Source organism: Corvus hawaiiensis, chromosome 5, assembly GCF_020740725.1.
Source record: "Corvus hawaiiensis isolate bCorHaw1 chromosome 5, bCorHaw1.pri.cur, whole genome shotgun sequence".
NCBI lineage: Eukaryota > Metazoa > Chordata > Aves > Passeriformes > Corvidae > Corvus > Corvus hawaiiensis.
In genome coordinates, this window is record NC_063217.1 from 8,532,216 (window position 1) to 8,556,941 (window position 24,726).

The following is a 24,726-nucleotide window of genomic DNA, read 5'->3' on the forward strand; positions in this document are numbered from 1 at the left end:
ACGTTCCCACCTCTTCTGAGTGCTCCTCCCCTGGTGCCTGCAAAGGGACGAGACGGCAGGAAACATGCACACACTGGTCTTTAGGCACAGTCACATGTATATTTATAAACAAATATTTAAAAAGTAAAAACAGCTCCAGTCCTTAAAAGAAGAGCTCCAAGTCCTCATGTTTCCACCCCAGTGCCAGCACCAGTGGCATCCTCACCACACTCAAGCCAGAAAGGCAAAACTCGCGAGACAGCGCTCTCCTCACCAGAGCCTCCCTGGATGCCCAGGCCCGGTGTTGCTCTGGCTCCCTACACAGAGCTCTCAGAGCTCCCCCCGGGCTCCAGACCTGTGAACAGTTATACAAGTTCTCACATGCATACTGCTAAGCATATTTGTTTTTATTTTTTCAGGTTCAAGGCCTCAGAGTGTAAGCTCTGGAGGGTAGGGAGGCTCTGCTGTTCAGACATCTAAGCCACCACACCCACCCGTGAGGAGGAGGGATTTTTTTTTTTTTTTTAATATATATATATATATTTTTTTTTTTTTTAATCTCCCATCTATCAGCTCCACAGCAAAAACGGTGCCAAATGAAGTCTTTCCACTCATGCAATTTTTGTGGTCTAAAATTCACCACGTGTTTAACCACGACTCCTTGGCCAGTCCCTGCAGCACCCAGGTTCCCAGGTGGTCCCCATCCCAGCACCAGCCAAGCCTGCAACTGTTTAGTTTCTAAGCTCAGGGCAGTCAGGCCAGAATGGATACAAGCCAAATATAATATAGACACACACAGGCCTATATTATATAAAATACACACACACACATATATTTTATGTATATGCATATACATATGTATATAAAAATATATAAACTCACACACAATGTGTGTGTTTAAAATAGAAACCCCCAACCAGAAAATAAAATATTTTACTGCAAAGTGAATGGATTTTTTTAATGCTTAGGAAAATGTGTTAAAATATAACTAGAACATTAATGAATCCCTGTTCAAATGCCGATGAAATACAGGCTTCTTAGTGACTGCACAAAAAAATTTTACTGTTTATTTATATCACTTCTAATAGGAAAATATAATTTGGAGTGAAATATTATACTTGCTACAGAATGGGCCTAAGTCTTCATGGCCCACCAAGCTGTCCTCAGCAACAAACCTATGGCACAGAGGGTGTGGAAAACTCATGGCCTCGCTGAATGCAACCTTGAAAATCAAAACTGAACTGGAGCACACAGAGTTCACCCTCCTAGAGGGATCCTTTTGTCCTCATGAAACTGCAGAGGCAGGCAGTTTCCTCTGAGCCTGGTCTGGGGAAAAGCTTTCCCTCCAGACCAGCCCCTTTATTCAAGCTTTCCCTTTAAATGGGTGTCGTCCACCATGAAGAATTGCCTGGTGTGCCCACAGGCAAGGTGACCTCCTTGAGTAAACTACTTCTCTGGAGATCCCAAGCTGCTGTCCATGATGCTTTTGTTGGAAGGGAGGACCACTGTGCTTAACAGACCCTGTTTGATGGACAGAGACTGGTGAGGGTTGGTAACCCAGCCAGGAATGGGTTCTTGATGCAGGTAGGCTTTGAGATCTCAGTCCTTCAAACAAAAGCCACAGATTGTGTGGGCAGGTTTCCTGAATCACTACACCCTGTTATTAGGGCTTTCAGCTGGGAAGGGGAGAGACCTGGACTGTTTCACGGGCAATTTAATTATTTTATACAAATGGGAACATCTTTAAAAGTTTCAGAGTCTGGGAGAGGCTTCAAGAGATTTGTTTGGACATTTCTTTGGGAAAAGCAAGTTCAAGTCCCATCAAGCAGCAGAAAAATCACTCATGGGAGTCTCCCATATCCCACATGGATATTTTATAGGCCTGGGCATGGGGAGGAGTGAGGAAAGCACAGCATTACTGCTTTCTCCAGTTTTTCAATGGACAGAAATTATTAACTCTTCTTGTCCGTCAGACCAAGTCCAAACTTTGGGTCTCCAGCCATAACAGACACCTCTAGTCCATGCAGAAGTAACTTCCAAAGGCAATGTCAGGCTTCTCTGAGGTGGTGAGTGTGATAAGGGCTCCATTAAGCTTCCCCTGTGGTCAGTGGCCAGAGAAGGGCTTTTCCAGAAGGCAAGTACAACCACTGAAGATGCAAATTTTCCTCCAGAGGAATGTGTCTGTTCTTACTGAAGGAAGAGGTATCCCTGGCCACCAGAACACAAGGAACAGAGTGCAAGGAACATTCTCTGGTGCTGAAACAAAGATTCATCAAATGGTTTTGTTCAGAAGTGAAAAATCTGGGTGCAAAATCTCAGTGTTTCCTCTGCCCTTCCCCTCATGAAATTCATTACTACCACCCTGTATGATTCCCTGTGCAGTGTGTGGATGTTTGGCTTTCGTGCATAAGGGTTATTCACACACTGACCCATAACTGGTTGGAGGAGAGCACTAACATATGTAAAGGATTGAGCCAAGCTCTTGGAAGCTAATGGGAAAGAAAACAAACTAATACGCTGACATAGCACTTTAATAAGGAATAATCAAGAAAAAGAACAATGTTAACATGGCTTGAACAATACATGAATTATGTAAGGCTGACACTGAAATGCCTGAAAAATGGTGGGAGGAATCCCTTCTCCTCAGAGTTCAGAAGATGGTGCCCAGGACTAGCTGAGAGGGGCAGCTTGCCAGGACAGGACAGCAGAACCTTTCCAAGTCTGATGAGGGGTTAGTTTCCACCAGTTTAACAAAGAAAGCTTTCAGCATATAGGTACAAGGGTGGTACAACCCAAGGAGATAAAAGGAGAAGGCCAACGTGAACAGTCAAAACAGGCCAGTCTGAGTCAGTTTGTTATGGTGGATGTACCTGAGATCAACCAAAGGTGATTTGGAGAATCCTTGAGTAATCTTATGCAGCAAACCTAGCTAATGGCTGTGTTCTCGTTTTGTGCAAGTGGTAATTAATAATCATAGCTGCATTGGGAGGAAAAATACATTAAAACTAATTTTGCTTTGTACAACTTAGTCTAGAACAACAATGTAAATACTGAGGTTCCTCAGGGGAGAACTTTTTAAGGCAAAATTACTGAGCACACCTCACATTGATCAGCTTCCCTTACACCCCTAAGAGATCCAGGTTCAGTAACTCAGGCTTTTCACCGGAAGTTCTTGCCAGGGACCAAGATGTGACCAAGGGTGCAAGGAAAGCAAAGGAGTCCCAGCCATCAGTGACTGGGTGACAGCTTCTCCATCAGCAACCAGAACAAACCCATTGAGTTGCTGGAAAGAGTCTCACTCACTTCAGTGGTCTTTGGATCCTGTCCCAAAGGGAAAAGCAATTTCCATCAAAGAAATATGCCTGCCACCGAGCTCATTTATTGCTCCTTTGTTGAATGTGCTGTAAAGACTCACATAATAAAGTTACAGAAATCATCCAGTATCAACAGGTTTCAGCTGGAGTGATTAACCTAAGTGCAGGAACTTGGAGAGCAAGTGTATTAATGTCTCCTGGACACTAAATCTTTCTTGCCAAGCAATAAAAGAGCCAAAAAAATATAAATAATTAGGAAGTTAGAACAATGACTCCAAATCCCAAAAGGGGTTCACTAATTGTTTACAGAAGATAGACTGCAATGAAGGGATGATTAGAAATATATCAGCTGCAGGACTTTGATAGCAGCAAATCTGTCTTGGCAGGGGGAGGAATAGACTACAGAGAGGAACAGCAACAGCAGTCAAACAGGCAGGGGGCAAAATCTGCAGACTCATGGATTTTGCAGTCCTGCAAACATCTACTATATGGGTCTAAATGTAAGATGGCATTAGACATATGCCTGAAATTTTGCATAATGAGAAACAAATTAAAAAGAATTGGACACATCATGGAGCTGTGGTGTTGCCTTTCAAGCCAGCTGGGACCATCCATCCATCCATCTCTGACGAAGCAGAGACTCTCCTTGGGAGCAGCACTGCACACAGCTGCTGCTGGAGCAAATGCTGGCCAGCAGGGACCCAGGGCAGCTTGTGCCAGTGCAACCCTGAGAAATGAAGGCAAACTTGGGCAGATTCTTGTTGGTGTCCTTCATATTAAAGGGCAGGGGGCAAGCACTACATCTGGGGTGCTTGCTCGGTGTCACCAGTGACTACGCAGCAAAGTCAGTTTTTACAATCATTTTCACACATTTGGGTCAGTGCAATATATCCAGGGCTGTGGTGCTCCACAGTCCCTTCTCTTGCCTGGCTGCAGCCCACAGGTTTATTACCACCTATACAGAGCTTTGTGCCAGACCATGCAAACTAAGCACAGGACAAGCTTACAGAAGTGGGTGGAGGATGCAGAGCCACTTTACCTGTCCAAAATGTCAAGACCAACCAGCATCAGTCACATGTGTTCCTCTGCCTGTTGTATCTCCCCAGCCCAGCTGTGCCAGGTGTCACACACAGAAGCTCAAGGCATCTATCAGAAGCACAGCCAAGCAAACACACATACAAACATCCCCATGCCAAGAGGCAGATAAGGTTTTTTCTCTCTCCTCCATGGCTTCCAGATCCAATTGGCTCTGTCTCTATGAGATACTGTATTTTCCTAATTTTCAACACTGCAACCCCTGCCTGAAGCCTGTTAAACTATTTCCTTACATCTCGGGACTCAAGTGCTGGTCACAGCAGGGTGGGCTCTCAGGAGAGAAAAGAGACAGGGATGAGTTGTATTAAATTCTAACAGGGTGCTTGAATGAATCCTCTGGGCATGGATCCATGAAGCTTGTTGTGCCCCAACCTGACCAACCCAGCTGATGTGCCCCATCATGTCCTCCCAGACCAAGAAGTCCCAGGTTCCCCAGTTAAACTGGCCAGACAAGGAATTTTGCTCTGCTGTAGCCCCTTCAGCCACACAGACTTCATAGCTGGTACTGGGAATTTCTGCCAGGGACTTCAAAGAGGGCAGGATTCAACTCATCATTTGAAGCCCAGCCCCATTCCCTGTCCTTAGGCAAGTGGAGGAGCCATGAGAACAGCTCAGAAACCTCAGCTGCTTCAAAGCACATCTGCCTACCTTGGGAATTAAGAAGTGCCCTAAAAACACACCTGCCCCCTGCACCTGCAAAGCAGTGGAGACCCTGAGAGTTCGTGCTGCCTGAGATTAGGTGAATGCCCGTGCCCTGTTTGCCAACTACACAGTCCTCAGATGTCTGAGTCCCTGCTATGCCACATCCCATCCCAGCTCTTCCCACTGCGTACTGCCACAAAAGCTGTGCCAGTCCAAAGGCTTTACCTGAATAAAGGTGTAATCCTGTCTAGGATGCATGGCTTGATCATTCAGCTTCCCTGACAGCAGTAGTGGAAAAACAGCACAGAAATATTTTAGTAACATTATGGCAATCTCCACTCAATTAATAGTTTATTGCAGTCATTTGGCCTGCTTTGCTGCTTGTAGGTCGTCAGTATGAAGTCACTCTCCCCCAAAGGGGCTCGTAATTCAGATGTTTTCCCACCATGCGGTGTTCCTTCCCACATCCTGTCCCACCCGAGTGCGAGGTCAAGCAGCGTCCTCATTTCCCTGGGAAGTTCATGGGAGCATTTTACAAATGAATTGATTTGATGCCTAAAAATCCAAATAAAACAGGACAAGGGGCTGTCCCCCAGGCCTGGGCACACAGGAGAGGCTGGATGAGTGAATGTTCTCACCACCCCAAGAGGATGAGTTTTGGGAACAGCTCTGTGCTCAGTGTTCCCCAGATGGTGCCAGGACACCATGTTGCAGAGAGTGAGTTAATGCAGACCAAATCTGTGCCAAAGCATTTGCTCACACCAAAGTGGTAGGAATGGTCACAGGCCAGGGCAAAGACCATGTATTGGCCACTCATGTTCGCCAGTGGCCCGGGAGCTGTGGGACCTGCCCATGCTGACCTCATGCTGCCAGGTCAGTGAGTGACTCGTTAGAGTTTAGGAAAGCAAAGAGGCCACATCTTCTGTATGAAAAAGGCCCAAAGGAAAGTTCTAAAGGAGTCTTGAGACACTTCATGACTCCTTGGAGGAGTTGGTCCAGGATGTCACTGCATGAGGCAGCATTGGAGCCTTGGGGAAATCTCCCTTTTGTCTCTGGGACTCTGCTCCCCACCTACCCAATGGGAAAAACCAGCATGTTCCCTTCTCACAGGAGTTGTTAGAGCTGTACATCAAAAAACACAAGGTGTCCAGGCACTGTGGGGATGGGAACCACATGAACACCCAACCTGAGATGGAAACACAAAGAAAGGTGTTTTCAAGCAGAAATAATCTGTGTCAGTTTTGTCATTTCCAACTTCAAAGATACAAGCTCCAATATTTTGTCTGCTTGGGAAGTGGAAAAACATTCTTCTTGTCCAATACAGATCCATGCCAGCAGCAGGCAAAATTTTGGCCTATTGAATTAATTAACATAGTTTTTAATTAAGGCTCCAAATTTCACCCAGCCTGGTTTAGGGCATGTCTACACCGATGGGAGCAGACACATGAGGGCTCCTCTGTCTGCCTTCCAAGCCAGCTTGACTCGAGATGGCTTCGGCATCACACCGAGCTTGCATGAGCTCTCTGGCTGCTTCAGGGGAACTAAAACAGGCTCCTAACAGGCAGGGTGGAATATTTAAGCCCAGCACTGCATGAGCATGGCTTCATGGCTTCTTGACGAAGCTGGCTTGTGCCCAGTTAGCTTGGAGAGCAAGAGAGTTCACATCTGTTTGCATCCATCCATACAGACGTGTCCTTGTATGCCTGTTTTCAAGTTTACTAAACATCTTTTCATTTGGCCACCCACTACTGGAAATATTTTCACGACAGCTTTTAGGAATTGCAGTTTTCCGTTTTACTGTTTCCTTGTACTGTACAAAGCCAAATTATTGTGATGTTCACAATAATCAGCAAAAATCAGGAATAGAAACATGTATTATTATAACAGCATTAATCAGCAACAAACTAATTACATTTGTAAAATGTTTTTGTTTCTGATAATCGCAGGTGTTATTTACAACACAGGTTTTATTTCGTATGGGGGTGCATGCAATGATCTATTATTTTGTCAGATTCTTCTAAAAACAGCACATTCATCGGTACTTACTTCAATGAAATGCTCAACCAGAGTCAAGTCTACAAGACATGGAAGTATCCATGGAATGGTTGCAGTCACAGGAAAACAAACCATTCCCATTTCATCTGTATTAATGTTCAACCAAATTCTGGATAAACACACACATGAAACACAGCTGAAACAATCTCAGCATTTACCATGATTAGTTTTCAGCACAGGCCACAGATTTGTTCAGCATGAACCCAGCCACCAGGAAGGACTCCTCTGGCCATGGAATAATAGGAAATGCACAAAGTGTACAGAGGAACTTTTCACAGGAACGCAAATAATTCAAAATTTGCAGGGACATAATTTACAACGAATGAAGTAATTTACTCAGGGAAGGAGGAAACTTGCAACAATTCATTTGAAGTGAGTTCTTTGCAAAAACACTGTCCAAGATAAAGCTTATCAGAGGCATTCTTATAGCTTGTGTGTACAATTGAAGTACTGTGGAGTATAAGTTGGCAGTTATTCTGATATGAAACATACAAGCAAATTAAATATATTTAACCATTCGCTGTCTGCTGCTGGAGTAATGTCAGTGCTCCTTGTTGACTCTCAACCAAAGTTTTTGCTTATGACATTGGTATCTTGATAATATTGCCAAGACAAGGCAAAATGAATGTTCCTACCAAAATAACACAGTCACCAAATAGAGTAATTATAAGGAGAGGCTTCTGGAAAACAAAAAGTCTAGGACCAAAAAACCAAGCCTAGTAGCAGTACGACTTTCTTCTCAACAGCAGCATCTGCAGTCCTTTATTCAAGGCAGCCCCATAAATCCAAACACACTGGCATTCCCAGGGGACAGCAGCTTTCAGAGCTGTTTCGTGAGCAGGAGATTGGGTAGATTTGCCAGTCAAACTGGAATGATTTGCTGCTGGTGTCAGTGCCAGAGAGCAACAATGTGCACAGCGATCGGGAGAGACGTCACCATCAACCTTCAGCCCTTACACTAACACAGATAGGAATTGCAATAGTGGATCAAAGCAACAGCCAGCCTGTTACTACTGTTGAAATGAAACAGATGTTTCATACAATGGTAAACAGAACAAGCCCACCAAAACTCGGCTGTTTTATATTCCTCTTGTAGCATATTTCTCTGCTGTGCTCCTGTACTATTCAGCCTACCAAGACCTCCAAATCAGTAAGAAGCCTGCACAGCTGACCCTATTGGAGATGTCCCTTCATCTTCAGACACTGTAGGGACAAGAGGTACAAAAGGTTAATTGCTTGAACACCTGTGTGGGGGCAGGAGGTGTTTCTGCACCACCAATCCCTGGTGCAACCCCCAGGCTCAGAGAGACAGGGAAAATGGGATTTGCTCTTCTCTCACGTTTGCTATGGTCCACTTCTTGGAGCTTAATCCAAGCTCTTCACAGCTCACAAAGAAATAAATTAACAAGGCTGGACACTGCAGCTGCCAAAACAAAAGTTTATTCCACAGTCATGAGAATTAAAATTACTTATAAACTCAGCCAAAATCTGCTCTAAGCAGACAAATTTTCTGATCATCTGTAGAGGAAAATACTCCAGTTATAGAGAGGACTGTAACTAAACAGTTATTCAGGTTTGGCTGAAAGGATTTGGCCTGCAGAGTGTATTGACTCTTGTTTGTAGTTGATGTGCCTTACAAGACTGAGGGTCCAAAAGGCTGTGGGGAAAGATGAGCAAGAGGGCTTGAGACAATTTGACCAGCAAGATGACCATGAAAACTGCCCTACACACTGACCAAAGCTTAAGGTAAAGTAATGCCTCTAACTGGGACATCCAGTAGGTTTGATGAATTTCAGCTTTCGGCCTGGGACAGAGAACGGTGGGGTTCAGGGCAAGGGAATGGAGAGACACTTGCTTAAACCAACTTTTCCTTTGAGGAACCAGCCCCATGGGTCTTTCCTGGGGACACTAAGTGGTATCTGTGGTACCTGTATTTTCATTAGCTTCACTGTACCTTCAGTCAGGTCCTGCATCCATGTTTCAGCTGGGTACCCAGTGCACACTGAAGCCCACACAAGCCCAAGATCACTAATTGTCTTAATTGCACAGCTCACAATCAGGTTCAAGATGAGTTTTGGGGAGCAAAGATTCCAGTGTGCAACCACTCACAGTACAGGCCACCTGCCCACAGTGTGCTATCCAATCTACCCTCTTTTATTCCTCTGTCAAGGTTTATCAGCCTCGAGGACCTCAATAGCACCCGCCACTCAGATGACTAGAAAATATAATCTGCTGTTGTAGAGCAGGAGGACACATGTTTGCAGATATTCAGGTCTTGTAGCTGCCATATAGAGGTGCATATGCAAGTGAAGGAACAATCTGGGCTTTGCTCATAATTTGTACCCTGCACTAAAGGATGGTCTGGCCTGTCCTGCCTGCTCAAGGGACACAGATGCACTGAGGATATCTACACAGCTGTCAGATGCTTCCTGCTACATCATCTTTGCTCCTGTGACCCAGGCAATAGGGGCTGATCCAGATGCACTCCTTTGCCACATAAAGGGACGTGAAAAGAGAAAAGCAGATAATCTTGTTTCCACAGCACTCCCACAAGCTTTTGCAAGAGCGTGCTGTAAATGACTGTTAGTTTGAATTAGTTCTTCAAAAGACCTTTGTAAGATGCTCATTCTTTGCACATCAATAAGGAGTGGCAAGAGGTGGATTATTTTGGTGCTGTATTTCTTTTTAAGCTTGATGTTTGTCCCCCATGACAACCTAAGTATGGTTCTGCAGGTTCTCCCACCATATGGGTAGGTGAGGAGGTATTTGTTGTCAACCAGCACCCAACCCACAGCTGCCTTTCCTTGCTGCCTCTCAGAAAACCACATCTGTGCCTTGTCTCCCTCCAGGGTCTCGCAGCGATATCTCTGACACGCTGAAGTTATTACACTGCAGAAATTCCATCCTTTCTGGAACTGAATATAGCTCCACACTCACTGTTAAGCTCTACACAAATCTTCCTCCAGGATTAATTCCACTAGAAAATACCTGTTGGCTATTTTCTGTCTGCGGCAAGCTAGAAAGTTTTTCCATGGATTTGTCAGGGAAGTCTTGTCCTTCCATCCATGGACTCTATCCATGGGGAACGACCCGGCCCTATCCCATCCAGGCAGTTCTCTCCAGATCAGGGAAGATATACAATACTCACAACTGGAATACTCGGGGGTTTTTTTCATGACCCACAGTTGCCAAAATAAACTCTCCATGAGATAGAGTAAAAAAAATTACTACCAGAGTGAGTTATGTTCTGATTGCTGCATTCCTCTTGTCTTTCCCTGGGGCTTGCTTGCTGCACAGCCCTTTGAGGAAGGGTTCTGCATGCTGGGTTTGTTTGTGTACCCTTTTCCAGATTTAACTCTAGCAACACCTTAAGGCAGCTCGTGAATGAATGGGTGGATTAATGATTACAAAATATGAGCAAACACAGTGTGCTAAGTACAGCTCTTGATTTGCTTTATCTTACACTTTCTGGGCCAGGCTGAGGGGCAGGGGGATGTATTTGTGACCAACCAGGCTCATGCTGCTCACACATCCACCTTCCTATTGGTTTTGAATTCCCTACTGTTTCATTTTACTGAGTTTTTGCTTACTTCTCTTTGCCTGCACTGAAAGGAAAACCAAAAGCTCTCTCATGATCATGATATTCCCTTTTCTCCATCTTCCTACCACAGTGAGTCCCCTCAGCCCCCTCTCCAAGGCAAGTGGCCAGCACCTGGAGCTGTGGGCTATACGAGCCCATGCTGCTCATCCCACTCACAACATTTTCTGTCTTTAGTCTCCACCTCATTCCCTTCCCTCACCTCTATTTGTTTTCCCAACTGATGAGACACACGGAGCAAAGCTTTTCCTCACCTACAACTCTTTCCTGGTTAAAGCAGTCACTGAAAACACTTTTCATGACCTGCATTAACCAGAGCTTCTCATGTCATCATATTCAGCTTTTTCATTCCTGTGGCTTTAGTCAATTTTTCAATAGTTGCTTCACCTCTGTACAGGTATGGAGACCTGGCTGACTGGTTCATTCATTCCCTAACCATCTTTGTGGGGATATTTATGCTGTAGTGCAGTTTGGGCCACACTTTGCCTCTCTGGGGTGACATAGCGAAGGACCCACACAGCCTTGCTGCTGTTGGCATCTCACTCTCAGCTCCCCTGGGAACTTCAAGCCATACAGGGCCTTTTTGAACAATAAATTTTATTTCAGTGGCTTGAAAGGCCATCCTATGGAGAGATGTCCCAACTGTTTCTCTCTTCCACAAGCCTAATGTCCTGTGCTGGACCAATCTCATGACCCCATATTAATTTTATTGTATGGACAGCTCCTACTAAACACGATTCAAAGCCTAAGGATTGAGGACACATAACCATCACTGCCCTGTCCCTTCAGCAGGTTCAACACAGGCTTAAGGTTTGTAAGGGCAACACCCTAACATCAAGCAAATACTAAAATCTACTTTGTGCTGGGCAAGAATAGACTGTTACCACATGAATGTCACAGTCACTCCCTTGTCATGGCAAGGTGACCTCCTTAGCACTCTAATGCACCTAAATACAACACCATCCTTCTACAAACAACTGCCCGGAGCCAACTGGAAAAGCATCTGCTTCCTGCTGCCCTTCTGATTTGCTGCTACATCTCCATGCTGTGCCCAGGCTGCAGGCACAAGGTGCCAGGTGGGGTTAGTGGTTGAAACAGAACTTGGAAACTCGATCTCTCTGGGACAGATCCTTTGGGAATACTCATGTCAGTCACTTCTCAGTACTTCTGCCTGCAAGGAAGTGGCTTCTGTGTCTTTCACAATGCAAACTTGCATCTTTCCGTCAGTTGACCACATCCCCTCCCTCCCATTCTTGCTTCCAGCTATTTATTCACCCCAAATAACTCCCATGTCTGGTAGGGGAAAAGTGGGACCGCTGTGAAAAGCAAATCTCTGTGGCACACTGAGAGCTGGGTGCAGACCTATTAGCACTGCCAGGAGCTCATTTCTACAGGCTGTGCACACTCCCTGACCAGAGTCTGTCAATTTATTAATTAAAACCTGTGTTCTGCAGAAAACATTGTTCTTGAAGCCAGGATTAGGTGCTGTGTCCAATCCAGGCAGGGGCCCTGCTGCCCCACACAGCCCAGCTTCCCTAGTAGTGGACACTCCTTGAAGCAGAGAAGTGGATTACTTGGTCTAAGAATGAAATTGCAGCTCACCTGTCTCCAGGGCTGGTTTGGAGAGACAAATCCTCCTTTCCCCCTGAATTTGCCTTGAGCAGAGGGTTGCCCGCTTTAATGGGGAAAATGCTTTTTTGCTTTTAACTGTTCATGAAAACAGTTCATATCCTCTAAAGCATTAGGGTAGTTGTAAACTCCCAAAATTACATATTAGCTTTCCATTTAACACATTTATGTGTTATTTTTAGGTATGGATGGCACAACCTATATAAAAACTTAAACTGCACAAACATCAACTTTCAGAGTGGAAAGAGGACAAGTTTCTGAGCACATCACAAGCCAGAAAAACACTCTCAAATTATATGGAAAGACACTGGATAGTGCAAGCACTTGGGAATATCCTGGATATCCAGTCACGACAGGGTAGATATGAATTGGAACCAAGATCAATAATCTATAAAGATCAATCAAATGGACTCCTGAAACAATTCTGGGCTTTCAGTGTGAGATAATTAGAACCAAAGCAAGCATTTTATTCCTCAAACTCATTTCCTTCTGCCAATAGTTTCTAAGCCCAGGGGCAGGGTTGCACCTGCAGTGTCAGTGGCTTTGCTAACAGCAATTAGGTTAAGAATCCATTTCTTGAGAAAACAGAAAAAGTTTTGACCTGATAAAAAGTTTCTGCTTATGAAAAAAACCTACTTTCAGCAACAGCAATAGAATCTCTGAAGATCAAAATAGTGGTTTAGGAGCTTGCTCTGTGCAGAAGCAACTCTTTGAGTTGTCTGAGGATTTTAATATTTGTAAGGCTGAGCTAAATGAGGTACGTGACAGCACAGAGAGGCAAATCACCATCACTCCAATGGGCACAGAGGGGTTACCTGAGGTGTTGAAATGCCTGAAACTGTCACTGGCAGAGGATAGAATACAGTTTGCAACCCTGCATTTTTAGCCATCAAATAGGGCAGTCAGGCTACTACCCTGGCTCTCCCTGGTATGATAATTAGACTGTGATATTTGCTAGTGGACCTGATTTCAAGAGGGAAAATACATCCCAAATTTCCAGTTGTAGCTATTTGCAGTCTGGGATCCAAGCAGGTTCCCCTTAGCAAAGCATCTTCCTACAAACTGAGCAAGAATGTTCCCAGCAAGTATGTTTAACCAGTATGCAGGGACCGTATAAAAGGAAAATTGGAAACTTAACCAAGGCAAACAAAATAAATGGCAGATAGAAAATAAAAACAAATATGAAGGTCTAATTTTACGTATCTCTGGAAAATTCCACCAGCTCAAATGTCAAGATCTGTATATAAATGCAGTGTAAGCAACAAGGGGCTGATTTTCAAGCCTGCTCTCGCTGTTTTTACTATCGCCATTTGAGCATCTTTTATTGGGTTTAAAACTATGGCACTAAGAATACAATAAGCCCATGAAATTAATTCTGACTGGATTTGATATACTAGAAAATATACCTGGTGGAGACATAAATCTGTTTTATTGCAGCAGAATGACATTGATTTTATTTTAATGCACACACACCCCACAGTGCCTTGCTGAGCCTCAGAGCAGGAGATGAGTTAATGCCAGTTCTGATGTACCCAGGGACACAGGCTGTTATACAACTTTTTGCACCATGTGAACCAAATTCACCAGCCACAGAATAGGTCATAGAAATAGTCTGGTTTGGAAGGGGCCTTTAAAGATCATCTCCAGCCCCAGCGATCAAATTCAGTTCTGTGTCTCTTCTTCCTTGCTGACACGCTACTGGTTGTTACAAAGCAAACTTTTGGGTTGTACTGACAGAAATGAGCTTTGCCAGTGCCACAGGGCTGCCAGACCTCTTTGGGGCACCACAGATCAGCTCCTGTCTGAGGTGCATCCAAAGGAGAAGGAGTACAGGCACAGGGAAATTGGGCAAGAATTTCCTGGGGTTAATCTTTCTAATATAAATGGCAATATTTTTAAAAATCCTGAGCAACTGTTACAATTCTCAAACCAGAGTTTTGTCTCATGGAACTTGCTAGCTTTGCAGACCTGAAAACAAAATAAGATAAAACCTTCAAAAAACCACAAGGCCAAAAAGAACAGCAATAGCTCATATGGAATCAGGCACCTTTGGCCCACATTTCAGTGTGTAACACCAGCTGTGTCTGCTCTGTCAACATTCATTGAAGGAATTATAGGAAGTAATAATGGGAGAAAAGTTTCTTATCTCTCGTTAGATACAGAGATTATTTAATCATATTTAAATAATAATATTTAATTTAAACAAGTTTACACACATTTGTGTGGTTTTTTTTCCCAGTTTGAAAACAAGCCCAGAAAATTTCATCCCAAAAGCTGAAAATTGTAACAAATTGCTAACCAAGTTAGGATGAAAACCATTATACAATTTTATCTTTGTTATGTTAATTTACAGCTACTATTCCCTTAGGCCTAGCCAAATGCCAAACTCTAGTCTCTTATCAGTCTTTCCCCAGGACAAGAGGTTCCTGTGGTCCTCATATTTAGATATCATGCAAAAGTGATACCGTGAATTTTGGTTCAATTTTGAAACCCCGTGTCTTCAACTCCTCTTTCTGTAACACGGTTTAGAAGAGCAAGAGCCACCAGACTGACATTCCATGAAGGTTGTCTTTCCCTGAATTTATGAGCCTTGAATAGCTGTGTAGGCACCACTGAGCCATGGTGTGAGGAGCTGCATATGGACACGTAAACTGCGCCAGTCAGAAGCGTACAGCATGTTATGGACCAACTACATACTTTATATTGACATTTTAACAGGTGGATCCTGTGACATAAACTGCAATGAGGGGGAAAGGGAGCAGGTTAAATCTACCCAAGGTGCCACATTCACAGAGAAAAGCAAATCCTGGTTTATCACAACCCAACTGGTGCACCCAAAGACCTACCCACATCACCCTTCTCAGAGGGAATTTTCCCATGCACATCTTCTGGACTCCTCTTTCCTTGCTCCCCAGAGGGCTCCTGTCCCACTCACTGTTCCTCCCTTCCCTGGCACCAGCAGAAGCACTTTACACCTCTAAGATGAAGGCAATTTGCCCCAGGTGGAGGGTGTAACAGGGATGCACAGCCCCCAGCCCCACCCTCACCCCTTTGCCCATCACTTGATACACGGTGGAGGCAAAAATGCTCTGGGTTCACCTTCTTGAAGGCATTTCTCCCCCAGAAGCTCCCATCAGGTGTTTCTATCTCCTTCTTTCCTCACCATGCGCTTTATGTGCACACAACTGTATTGATGAAAAATGAATCAAAGTGTCTGTATCAAGCAAGGCGCGAGTGAGAGGATTGGGAGGGGGGAGAGAAGGGCAGGTGTGGAGCAAGACCACAGTAGCCTCACCATGCAAGGGGACAGAGGGTGAATGGTGACTTGAACGTCTGTTATTCAGCAACATGGCTTCCTCCTGAATCTGCAATTTACTTGGTGTTGTGTGGGAATTCCCAGAGGACACGTTTTGGAAGGGTTAGTGAACAAGTGTGAGCAGCTGTACACACTCCTTGAAAGATTATCCTTTCCTGTCCAGGATTTTATATATATTTAGATTTAACTCTATCTCATCATCAACTCTGCTCTGTGGCATCCCTCTCTGGCCTTAAAATAACCATTGGCCATTACATAAACTCTGACCAGTTCAGAGCTGATATCTGATTGAGTGCTTTCTTTTTTTTTCTTTAAAGCCATTCGAACAAAAATTACAGCACTGTTCTTTCTACTGTTCTCCTGTCTTGCAAATACTTCACAGCCAAGCCCAAGAATATTGCAATTTCCATTACCATTGAGCATGTTCTGTGCCCACAGTGGACTGAATTTCATACAATCATAGAATAGTTTGGGTTGGAAGGGACCTTAAAGATCATCTAATTCCAGCCCCCTGACACGGGCAGAGACTCCTTCCACAAGACCAGATTGCTCAAGGCTCCATCCAACCTGGCCTTGAACACTTACAAGGATGGGGCATCCACAGCTTCTCTGAGCAACCTGTTCCAGTGCCTCACCACCCTCTGTGTAAAGAATTTCTTTCCAAAATCTAATCTAAACTTGCACTCTGTCAGTTTAAAGTCATTCCTCCTTGTCCTATCATGCCATGGCCTTGTCAAAAACTCCTCTCCAGCTCTCTTGGAGACCCTCCAGGTACTGGAGGTGCTGTAACATCTCCCCAGAGCCTTCTCCAGGCTGAACAACTCCAGCTTTCTTGACCTGTCTCCATAGCAGAGGTGCTCCAGCCCTTGGAGCATCTTTGTGACCCCTCTAGGACTTGCTCCAACAGCTCCATGTCCTTCTCATGTTGAGAGATGCCAGAGCTGGATCCCACCTGAGATCCAGGTGGGAACTCAGCTGAGCAGAGTAGAGGGGAAGAATCAAATTGGGCTATACATTGTATTTGTGGACTTAAAATCAGAATTTTATAAGAACTATGGAAGGTGGCAGCCGGGCAGAGGACAAGCCCAGTCACAGTCTTCCACATTTAATCCAATGGCTCTTGGTATTGGGAGGCACAAAAAGAGATGTTTCACCCCAAATGCATCATGGCCCGCAGGAACCCCAGACCTCCGGGGCTCCAGCAGGGCACAGGTACATGTCTAACAGGGCATAGGGACCATCCTACCCTGAAGCCCAGGATGTAACATGAGATAAACATCACATAATCACAGTAATCTGGGAATTTGTCCCGATGTACTCACATGAAGTGACTGGGCTGCACTGGCACTTGCTGCAATTCCCCATAACAGTGGAGGATTTGCTGCACACCAGAGTTTGAGCTCTTAATGAAAGAGTGACCCCAAGGCCAGCCTGGGAAGAGCACAGTCTGTCAGTCTTTAATTTGTACACAACCCAGTGCCACGTGATACAAAGAAGGGGAGTGGACCCAAGTGGCTGCCTGACCCCATGAGAAAGATATGCCTTGCTGAGGAATAATCACATGAATAATCTCAAATTTTAAACCAAATTCTAAACAGGAGTCATCCTGTCCCCCTCACACACATGTCTATCATTCCATTTAATTTTTACAATTTTTTCTTCTGCAAAATATACAATAAGGCAAAAAAGTTATAGAAAGAGATTTTTCTTAAGAGACTGATGCTGTGTCATTTCCTAGATTGCATTCTTTTCTTCCTCTCTCCTATTCCAGAGAAAGCCACTTTCTTATCCCTGCTGCTGCCAACCTCCTACTTACAAGAGAATGAATCCAAAATAAACTCATTAATTCCAGTGAAGATACATTGGAATTATTTCAATATAACTCCAAGTATAAATTTTCCCTGATACTCCTTAACCACTGCACGGATTCCTATTATGCACTCAGATTTCAGTTTCAGCCTGTGTCCAGCACTCTTAGTAATCCAACTAATGTCAAAAAAACTCAGTTATACTAGAATTTAAAGAAGAAACAAAGGCATTGCACTGCCTTGTCTCAGTTAATAGTTGGTATTCACTTGAAAGAAAGTGTAAGGCTTTTCTTTCCTTCAATTTTTTTTTAGTTCAAAAAGAGGCATTCATGAATTCATTAAAAAAAAAACCAAAACAAATAACAAAAAAAAAAAAAAAAAAACAAAAAAAAAAAAAAAAAAAGGCAAAACCAAACAAACCAAGAAAGATGATTCTCTATAACAGCCTTAGATTGTAGCTTTATTTCCTAACTCATGGCAGTTTGATGTGGGGAGATGAAGGCAACTGAACCAGGCTCATGTGAGGGTAGTGAAAGAAATAGTATTTTTTGAGATGGAAGTTCTATATTTCTGTATCCTCATTCTAAAAGCATAGCTATAAAATGGAAACATTTCCTTAATAGTCACATTCCCAACTAAGAGGATTTTAATTAAAGGATTTAATTTGTTGGTTTTAACACACATCATGAAAAGATATTTTAAAAAAAATCAAAGGTAACAATCCACATGACCATTCAATCTAATATATTCAACTTAGACCATTCTGAAGTTTCCTGTAAGAATATTCAGATGTTATTCACTTCTGTGTTGGCACACAATAAGGGCTCTGAAGCCCTCATTTAGTTCTCTTGAGTAAAAGATTAGGTACTAAAATTTGTCCCACTTTTTATTTATGAGCACAATGGACTGCAAAGCACACAGGATACCAGCAACGGCTGCATTTCAGCCACATGTGATCCCTGTGGAAATTGGGATTGCTCAGAAGGACATGTACCAACACACAAAGAGGATTTTTTCTTCCTAATTACCCACCCGCATGCGGGAAGGCAGGGTGTGTATATCAGTAAATCTCTGAAGTTTGGAGGAGAGGTAATGCCCAGGATTAAAACTGTTACAGACACGTTATTTCTTGCCATATAACGTGGAAATATCAAAGTTCACACCCTGTTTTTTTGGAAGATCAAACCAAGTGGTTGGCAGAACCTGCCTGGCTAAAAAGAGCACCAGTTTAGGACTCATGCTCACTATGCTGAAGAACCTGAACTGCTTTTTCTCCACCAATTTTTAATTCTTCCAAATTATGTCTAGGCCATGACCTAAAAACCCAGAAATTGCAAGGTCTGCACCATGGAGAGCATGAGGAAGGTGAAACATCCCTCTGAATGAGTGGTGGGTGTTTTGGGACATGCCCTCAAAGCTCATTCCCAGATGCTCCATTTCCAGCCCTGCTCCTCACAAATCCCACCCAAAGCCTGGGGACAGCTGAGCATCACACACAGCATTTCTGCATTGCACTGTGCAACCTTTCCCCAGTCTCAGAGAGCTTTATTTCCTCTTCTTCCCCAACTCAGGACAGGAGAGGGGGGAGCATGAGCGTAACAGTGCAAGTGGCTGCCGCCACCCTGGCCCCTGAAGATCCAACAGACACCAAGCTGTGGTGGTCAGGCACTGAAGTTTAATGCCTCACATGGTTAGGGCGAGAGCCCATAATCCCCTGGTTCCTCTGTTTACATATTTTTATGTGATAGGTTCATGTTTCCCCCTCCCTGTTTTATGTGTTTGTTAATATTCATTTCCCCTAAGTTAATATGTATTAATTCTAGAAAATTCTGTTGTACTCGACACCCCATTGGTTCCTTGGCTAAATCCCTCCTTTGTGTTATTTCCATTGGTTCCCTTCCCCTCAACCTTGCCTTTTGTCCACTGTCCCATTTGCTGTATCCGTTATCCCCGCCTTCCCTATCCCCACTATAAAACCCCTGGACTCTGTCAGATCCTGAGCTCTCCGTCTCTTCCCCCCATTGTTTCACCTTAGTAAACCTTCTGCATGGAACTTACACAGAGTCCCCTCTCTCTCCCTTCTTTGCCTCTGCCTGTGTGCCTTCACATCAGCTCAGGGACAGCTCCCTTGGGTGAGGGGTGCACCCCCGTCTGCCTGTGCTCTTGTGTGTGTGTGTGTGTGTGCCACCGTAGTGCAGTCAGGTTACAGCTGGGCCTCTGGGTGCTCTTTGAGCTAGCACGCAAAAACCTGACTCAAGAGCATGTGATCAATGGCCTCTCGCCACAAAATCTGTAAGTTTATGTCATTGGGTCCTTGTTGCATTAAAAGGTCCCCCCAAAAGACTGTGGAGCCTGACCTGACTACCACAGTGTGTCCCCAGAGCCACTGTTAGTCCTCTTGTTCATCCCAGTGGCACACATGATGCGCAGCTGAATGTTCAGCTTTTGGTTCATCTGTCGCCTGTGTCCATTGTCCACATTTTCCATAGGAGCTCAAGCAGAAGCTGGGCTTTAGTCCATAACACATGGCCGTGCAGAGAAATCCACATCCATGGAAGTGCTGGGTGTGGTGGTGGAAACACTCTGAAGCTCTCCTGAAGCACAGTCTCCCCCCCTGTCATGACATGTCTCTCAAATATCTAGGAGCTTAGGCTGAGTGGGATGTCCAAATGTGAACAGTATTACTGATCCCTGTTTAAAACCATATTCCTGTCCCAGTCTGCTCTCATGATCTTGCCTGCTTTGCAGGAACACTGTGTCATGCAACCAGAATTTTGAGGAAGGCCCCTGTCTTGGGGTGGCTTTATGATGTGTATCCCATATCGCTGCCCTATGCCCAGAAATTAACTTTGTGCCTTTCTATGCCTCTAAACTGAGCCTGAGAGGAGGAAGGAAAAACTGAGCAAAACGTTTTCAAAGCAGTTTGCAGCTTGTTCAAGGTCACACAGAGATAGCAGTTTTTTCCCCAGCTGCGGCAGGGGAGCGAGGAAGCACCCGGCTTGCTGCTTTCCAGTCAGCTTTTGGCCAGTGGTTCAGCTTCTTTTTTTCTCCAGAGAGAGACTGAGAGTTGAACTTTGCTTTTTCCTTCCCTGGAATTTCAGATTTTCTCCCTTTTCTACTGGACTGTTTCAACCTCCAAGCACATCAGGAGGACTTTCCACCGAGCGCAGAGGGTGAGCCAGCTCTGAGGAGACCAAAGGGAGGACTCTAACACTTTTCCCAGGTTTTTTCTCCACAGCGAGAGATTTTATTATTTAGCATTATTTTCCTTTTCCCGTGTGTTTGTGTAAATAAATAGTTTTATCTCCTTCACTTTCCTTCGAGGAAAATTTATTTTTCCCGAACCCGGTGGGGGAGGGGTGGTTGTGCCTTCTCTCAGAGGATATATTTCTAAATTTGGCCAAACCGGAACACCCCCCAATGGTGTCTGGGTGAAGCTGTGGGATGGAGTTGCTCTAATGTGTCCAATCCTCCCAGGAAATGAAGAGATACCTTTATTTTTTCTTTTAGCCTAGGATATCTGTAGGGTTCTCTTGTCTTCCTCTTTCCATTCCCAACCCACTGAACCTTCACTGGCAGGACAAGTCATGCTGCCATGTCCCTTTTGTCTTCAGAGGTGTAGCAACTCTGGTGCTTCTGCACATCCTGCATAGAACTGGATGTCTTTAAAGTGTTGGATATACTGCAATATCTAGGGTGGAGAAGAGAGATGGCAGAGAAGGATGGGAACAGGAGTCAGATGGAGGTTTGTTGGCTCTTTAAGATGGCAAATGTCACCAGTCAAACTGAGCAGGAGGATAAAGCATTTGCCTTGCTGGATCTGCACCACCAGAATGGACTTTTGTGAGGGAGTCTGAGTCCCGGGCAAGGGTGAATGAAGCCAGTGTTGGCCATGGCTTGATCTGCATCCCCTGCCTCAGCCTGCCTGGCTCCCACTTGTTCTGCCAGGCAAGGACCCTGCTCCACCTCCTCAGAAGAGACAGGTTTGCATGATGTCCCCTGCCCCTTCCCCATGCCTGAGAGAGAGCCCAAATGAAAAGGCAGGTGTCTGTTGGGTCTGTGGGCTCTCCCCTCCCTTTGGGCTGCTGAGACTCGTTACTGCTCCTCTTTCTGTCTTGGCTTTACCATTTTCAGCTGTCTGCAGCTGTCATACTTCAACACATTCCACTCTGCTTGCAGCCACATGTTGGTGGACTGGAAAAGGTTGTGGATGGCCAGCTTGATGGTCCACAGCTTCCTGGTTTTCTCAGAAGTCTTGCTCTGGATGTCAGCCCAGTGAGCCTCCTGGAAGGAGAGGACACAGGCAGCATGGGGACATGCCCCAGCAAAAGTGATGCTTCAGCACCAGAGCCCCTGGCTGGGAGACCCAAACTTCCATACTCCAGACTGGTCTTCCATTCTTCCTTCTGCAACCCCGTGGAGGGGGAAAAATTAGGAATCTCCTCCAATCCCAGGCACTGTTACTGGACTCTGCCATGACCCCATGGCTGAAGGATGAGACATCAGCCAGTCTTGACAGAGCCAGGCTTGGAGATCTTCCCCTGCCCACCCCACAATTCCTTACCCAGAGGGGGATGTCACTTTGAGCCTGGTCAAAATGTAGTTTGAACTGCACCAGCTCATTTTTGTACTGAAGCATCTCAGCTTCTTTCTCTGCTCTGTACTGTTCCAGTAACACCTTGTCTTGCTCAGTCAGTTGCTTGTGCCCCTGTTGTGACTGCATAAGGTCCTTCTGTGTCCTCACCAGCAACTTGTACCATGAAGTGACTTCTGAGATGTCCTCAAACTGCAGCACAGAGTTCCTGGTGTTAGTACCTCTCTGCCCTCCACACACCAGTTGCAGGTCTCATGCCATTTGGCACCATGCCCTTACCAGGGCCAATGCCTCCCCTACCTGAAAGATCTTCCCGCCTTCTCCAGCCCTGACTGTTCTGGGGTTGTGCCATTCTCGATGAGACTATTGCCCCAGTTGGTTCCTGAGCATTGCTACATTCCCCATGTGGTGGTCTCCCACTGTGCCACAGCCAGAGCTGTCACTGCCATAAGCAAGGGGAGGTATCGCCTCTTCCCCAGGTGAGCAGTGCTCTGACAAAACACAAAGCACAACTGCAGCTTCCAGAGCCACATCCCCAGACTTGGGAGGCCATGACTGGGGTGGTTGGAGTATGTGCAATACATGGAGTGATGCCCTGAGAGAAGGCACAGCTTTTTGACAAGTGCCTGAGGGCACTTTCAGGGCAGTTTTCATTTCTCCCAAACCATCCATCTGACCCAAAACAGTGACACAAAGGGGTCCCCTTTCCCCCCAGCCCTGAGCTTTTCCCCCTTCTCATGGTTCTTCTTTGCTTTTCTCAATCTTTCACTTCCTGTTCTGGTTCTCCTACCCTAGCTCCACTCCCTGTGGCTCACCTTGGTTGCAGGGAATCTTTTTCCATCCCACCGAGGTCTCTGGGTTCGACCAAGTGTCCAGTGTTCTGGACTTGCCTTATCTTCTCTAGTTATAGCATTTATCTAATGCCCTCCCCAAGGCCATGATCTGTCTTGCTTACATCCAAACTCACCTGTGAGAACTTCACCACATTCTCCAGGTCTTCCTTGAAGATGGAGCACTTCTGCACTCTTTTGCAGAGTTTCCAGTGCTTTTTTCTGAGGGCTTCCAGTTCCATCTTGGCTCTCAAAAGCTTACCATCCTTTTTCATCTTCTCCTCTCTCTGTTGGCTGTTTATCTCCAGAGCCTGGATTCGTAACTCTTCGCGTTCCTGGTGGTTTCCCCCGCCAGCACACATGCACATACAGAGAGAGGGAAAGGGAGGCAAGGGAAGATGGAGCTGAATCACTTAACAGCACTGCTAGGACATATCTTCAGAGAGGAGAGACCAGTGCTGGACCACCCCAGGAACATTTCCTTTCCATGTTTCACAGGGCCATCCTTCTTACATTGACCCTTAGGTCCTGGAGACAGGTACCCAGGATGGCAGTCTGAATTTCAGACCTCCTTGGATCTGTCCCCTGAAGACAGCTGTGTGCCAGTAGTGGGGGCAAGGCTAACACCTTCCTTGGGGGACATTTTGGGCCCCCAGGAGATCACACTGGTACAGGACAGGCTCTTTTCCACCCAAGACCTATCAGGGCTTTCCATAGCTGTGGTACAAAACCTTGTGCCCTGCCAGTCCTGTTCCTCACAGCTCCAGTCTCAACAGGAGGCTTGAACAGTACTGCAAGCCCAAGACTCTCTTCACCAAGGGAGGGGAGGAGTTGGTGGTGTGGCTCAAGGTCATCTGGTGTACCTGTATAGTCCTTCCACATCTCTCCACGTAGGCTTTCAGCTGGGCCCTCTTGGCATGCAGGTCCCTCCACTGGTCAGCGATGACTTTCATCCTCTCCCTGGAGGCCTGGCAGCACCAGAGGGAGGGTGACCTGGCTGCCTGCACCCAAAATTTGTCACCTGCCTCCCAAAAACCCTCCAAAAAACCACGAGCTCTCCCAACCATGCCCCAGCACCCACACATCTTTCCCACCTTGTATTTCTCTGCCAGGGCCTTTTCCATCTCTTGGGCTTCTTTCTTCTTCAGGAGGCGAATAAGTGAATATGGGGAGTCATCCTCTGTCACTGTGAGTTCCCTGCCGCAGGAGTTTTCCTTGGGGTTACACTGAGTTGAGTTCCTTGGCAGGGTGTTGGATTGCTCTGGATGTTGGACTGTGTCCTGGGTCGGGTGATGGGAAAAAGCATCCCAACACCATCTCAGATCCCATCTGGCAGCACGGCATCCCCACCCCTCCCCAGCAGGCATCCCTCTGACAGAGCAAAGGAGTGTTACAGGGTGGAACAGGGCTGGGGAAGGGGAGGCTGAGATGATGGACATAAGGCATGGGAGTTTGCCATGGTGAGGGAAGGAGGTATGGAGAAGGCTGAAGAAGAGGATGCAGGCCGGTGGAGGAACCCCCTCACCTGAGCAAGGGTGGGAGTTCCACTGTGTACATCCTGAGGAAACGGGCTGACTTCTCATTGCTCCAAGTCTCCATTGCTCCAGCCACCAGCAGGAAACAGGGAGCCCAGGTCCTGCCAACACTGCTTCTTTCCCAGCTCAGCCCAGGGGCTGCCCTTCAACCCTGAGGGCTCAGTGTGGGAGGCAGCAGGCAGGGGATGAGCCCTGGGAGCCTCTTGCCTCCGCTTTCCTCAGATCTTCCTTGACCCATGGCCTCTACAGCCCCGTGGCTATTCCAGCCTTGGAGAAAGGCCCTATGGCTGCTCCAACCTCTGTAATAGCCCCTTTGGCTACTCCAACCTCT

General features: G+C 45.7%; 1 protein-coding gene across 1 annotated transcript; it reads right to left on the bottom strand.

Annotated features, from left to right (window-relative positions):
* Positions 1–21,531: 21,531 nt before the first annotated feature.
* Positions 21,532–24,459, bottom strand: LOC125326089 (coiled-coil domain-containing protein 42-like). Its single transcript, XM_048303895.1, has 6 exons — positions 24,386–24,459; positions 23,955–24,189; positions 23,724–23,828; positions 22,998–23,195; positions 22,001–22,222; positions 21,532–21,720 (listed from the first exon to the last, which is right to left on the bottom strand). The coding sequence occupies exons 1-6, from the start codon at positions 24,457–24,459 to the stop codon at positions 21,532–21,534; spliced, it is 1,023 nt and encodes a 340-aa protein (XP_048159852.1).
* Between the last annotated feature and the right edge of the window lie 267 nt (positions 24,460–24,726).

Excerpts from the sequence above, each read along its gene's own strand:
- LOC125326089 (XM_048303895.1), bottom strand. The coding sequence starts at position 24,459 with ATGGAGACTTGGAGCAATGAGAAGTCAGCCCGTTTCCTCAGGATGTAC. Across the intron at positions 24,190-24,385 it reads GAACTCCCACCCTTGCTCAG|ATGGGATCTGAGATGGTGTT; the intron begins GTGAGGGGGTTC and ends CCGTGCTGCCAG. Across the intron at positions 22,223-22,997 it reads ATGTGGTGAAGTTCTCACAG|TTTGAGGACATCTCAGAAGT; the intron begins GTGAGTTTGGAT and ends TCTGTGCTGCAG.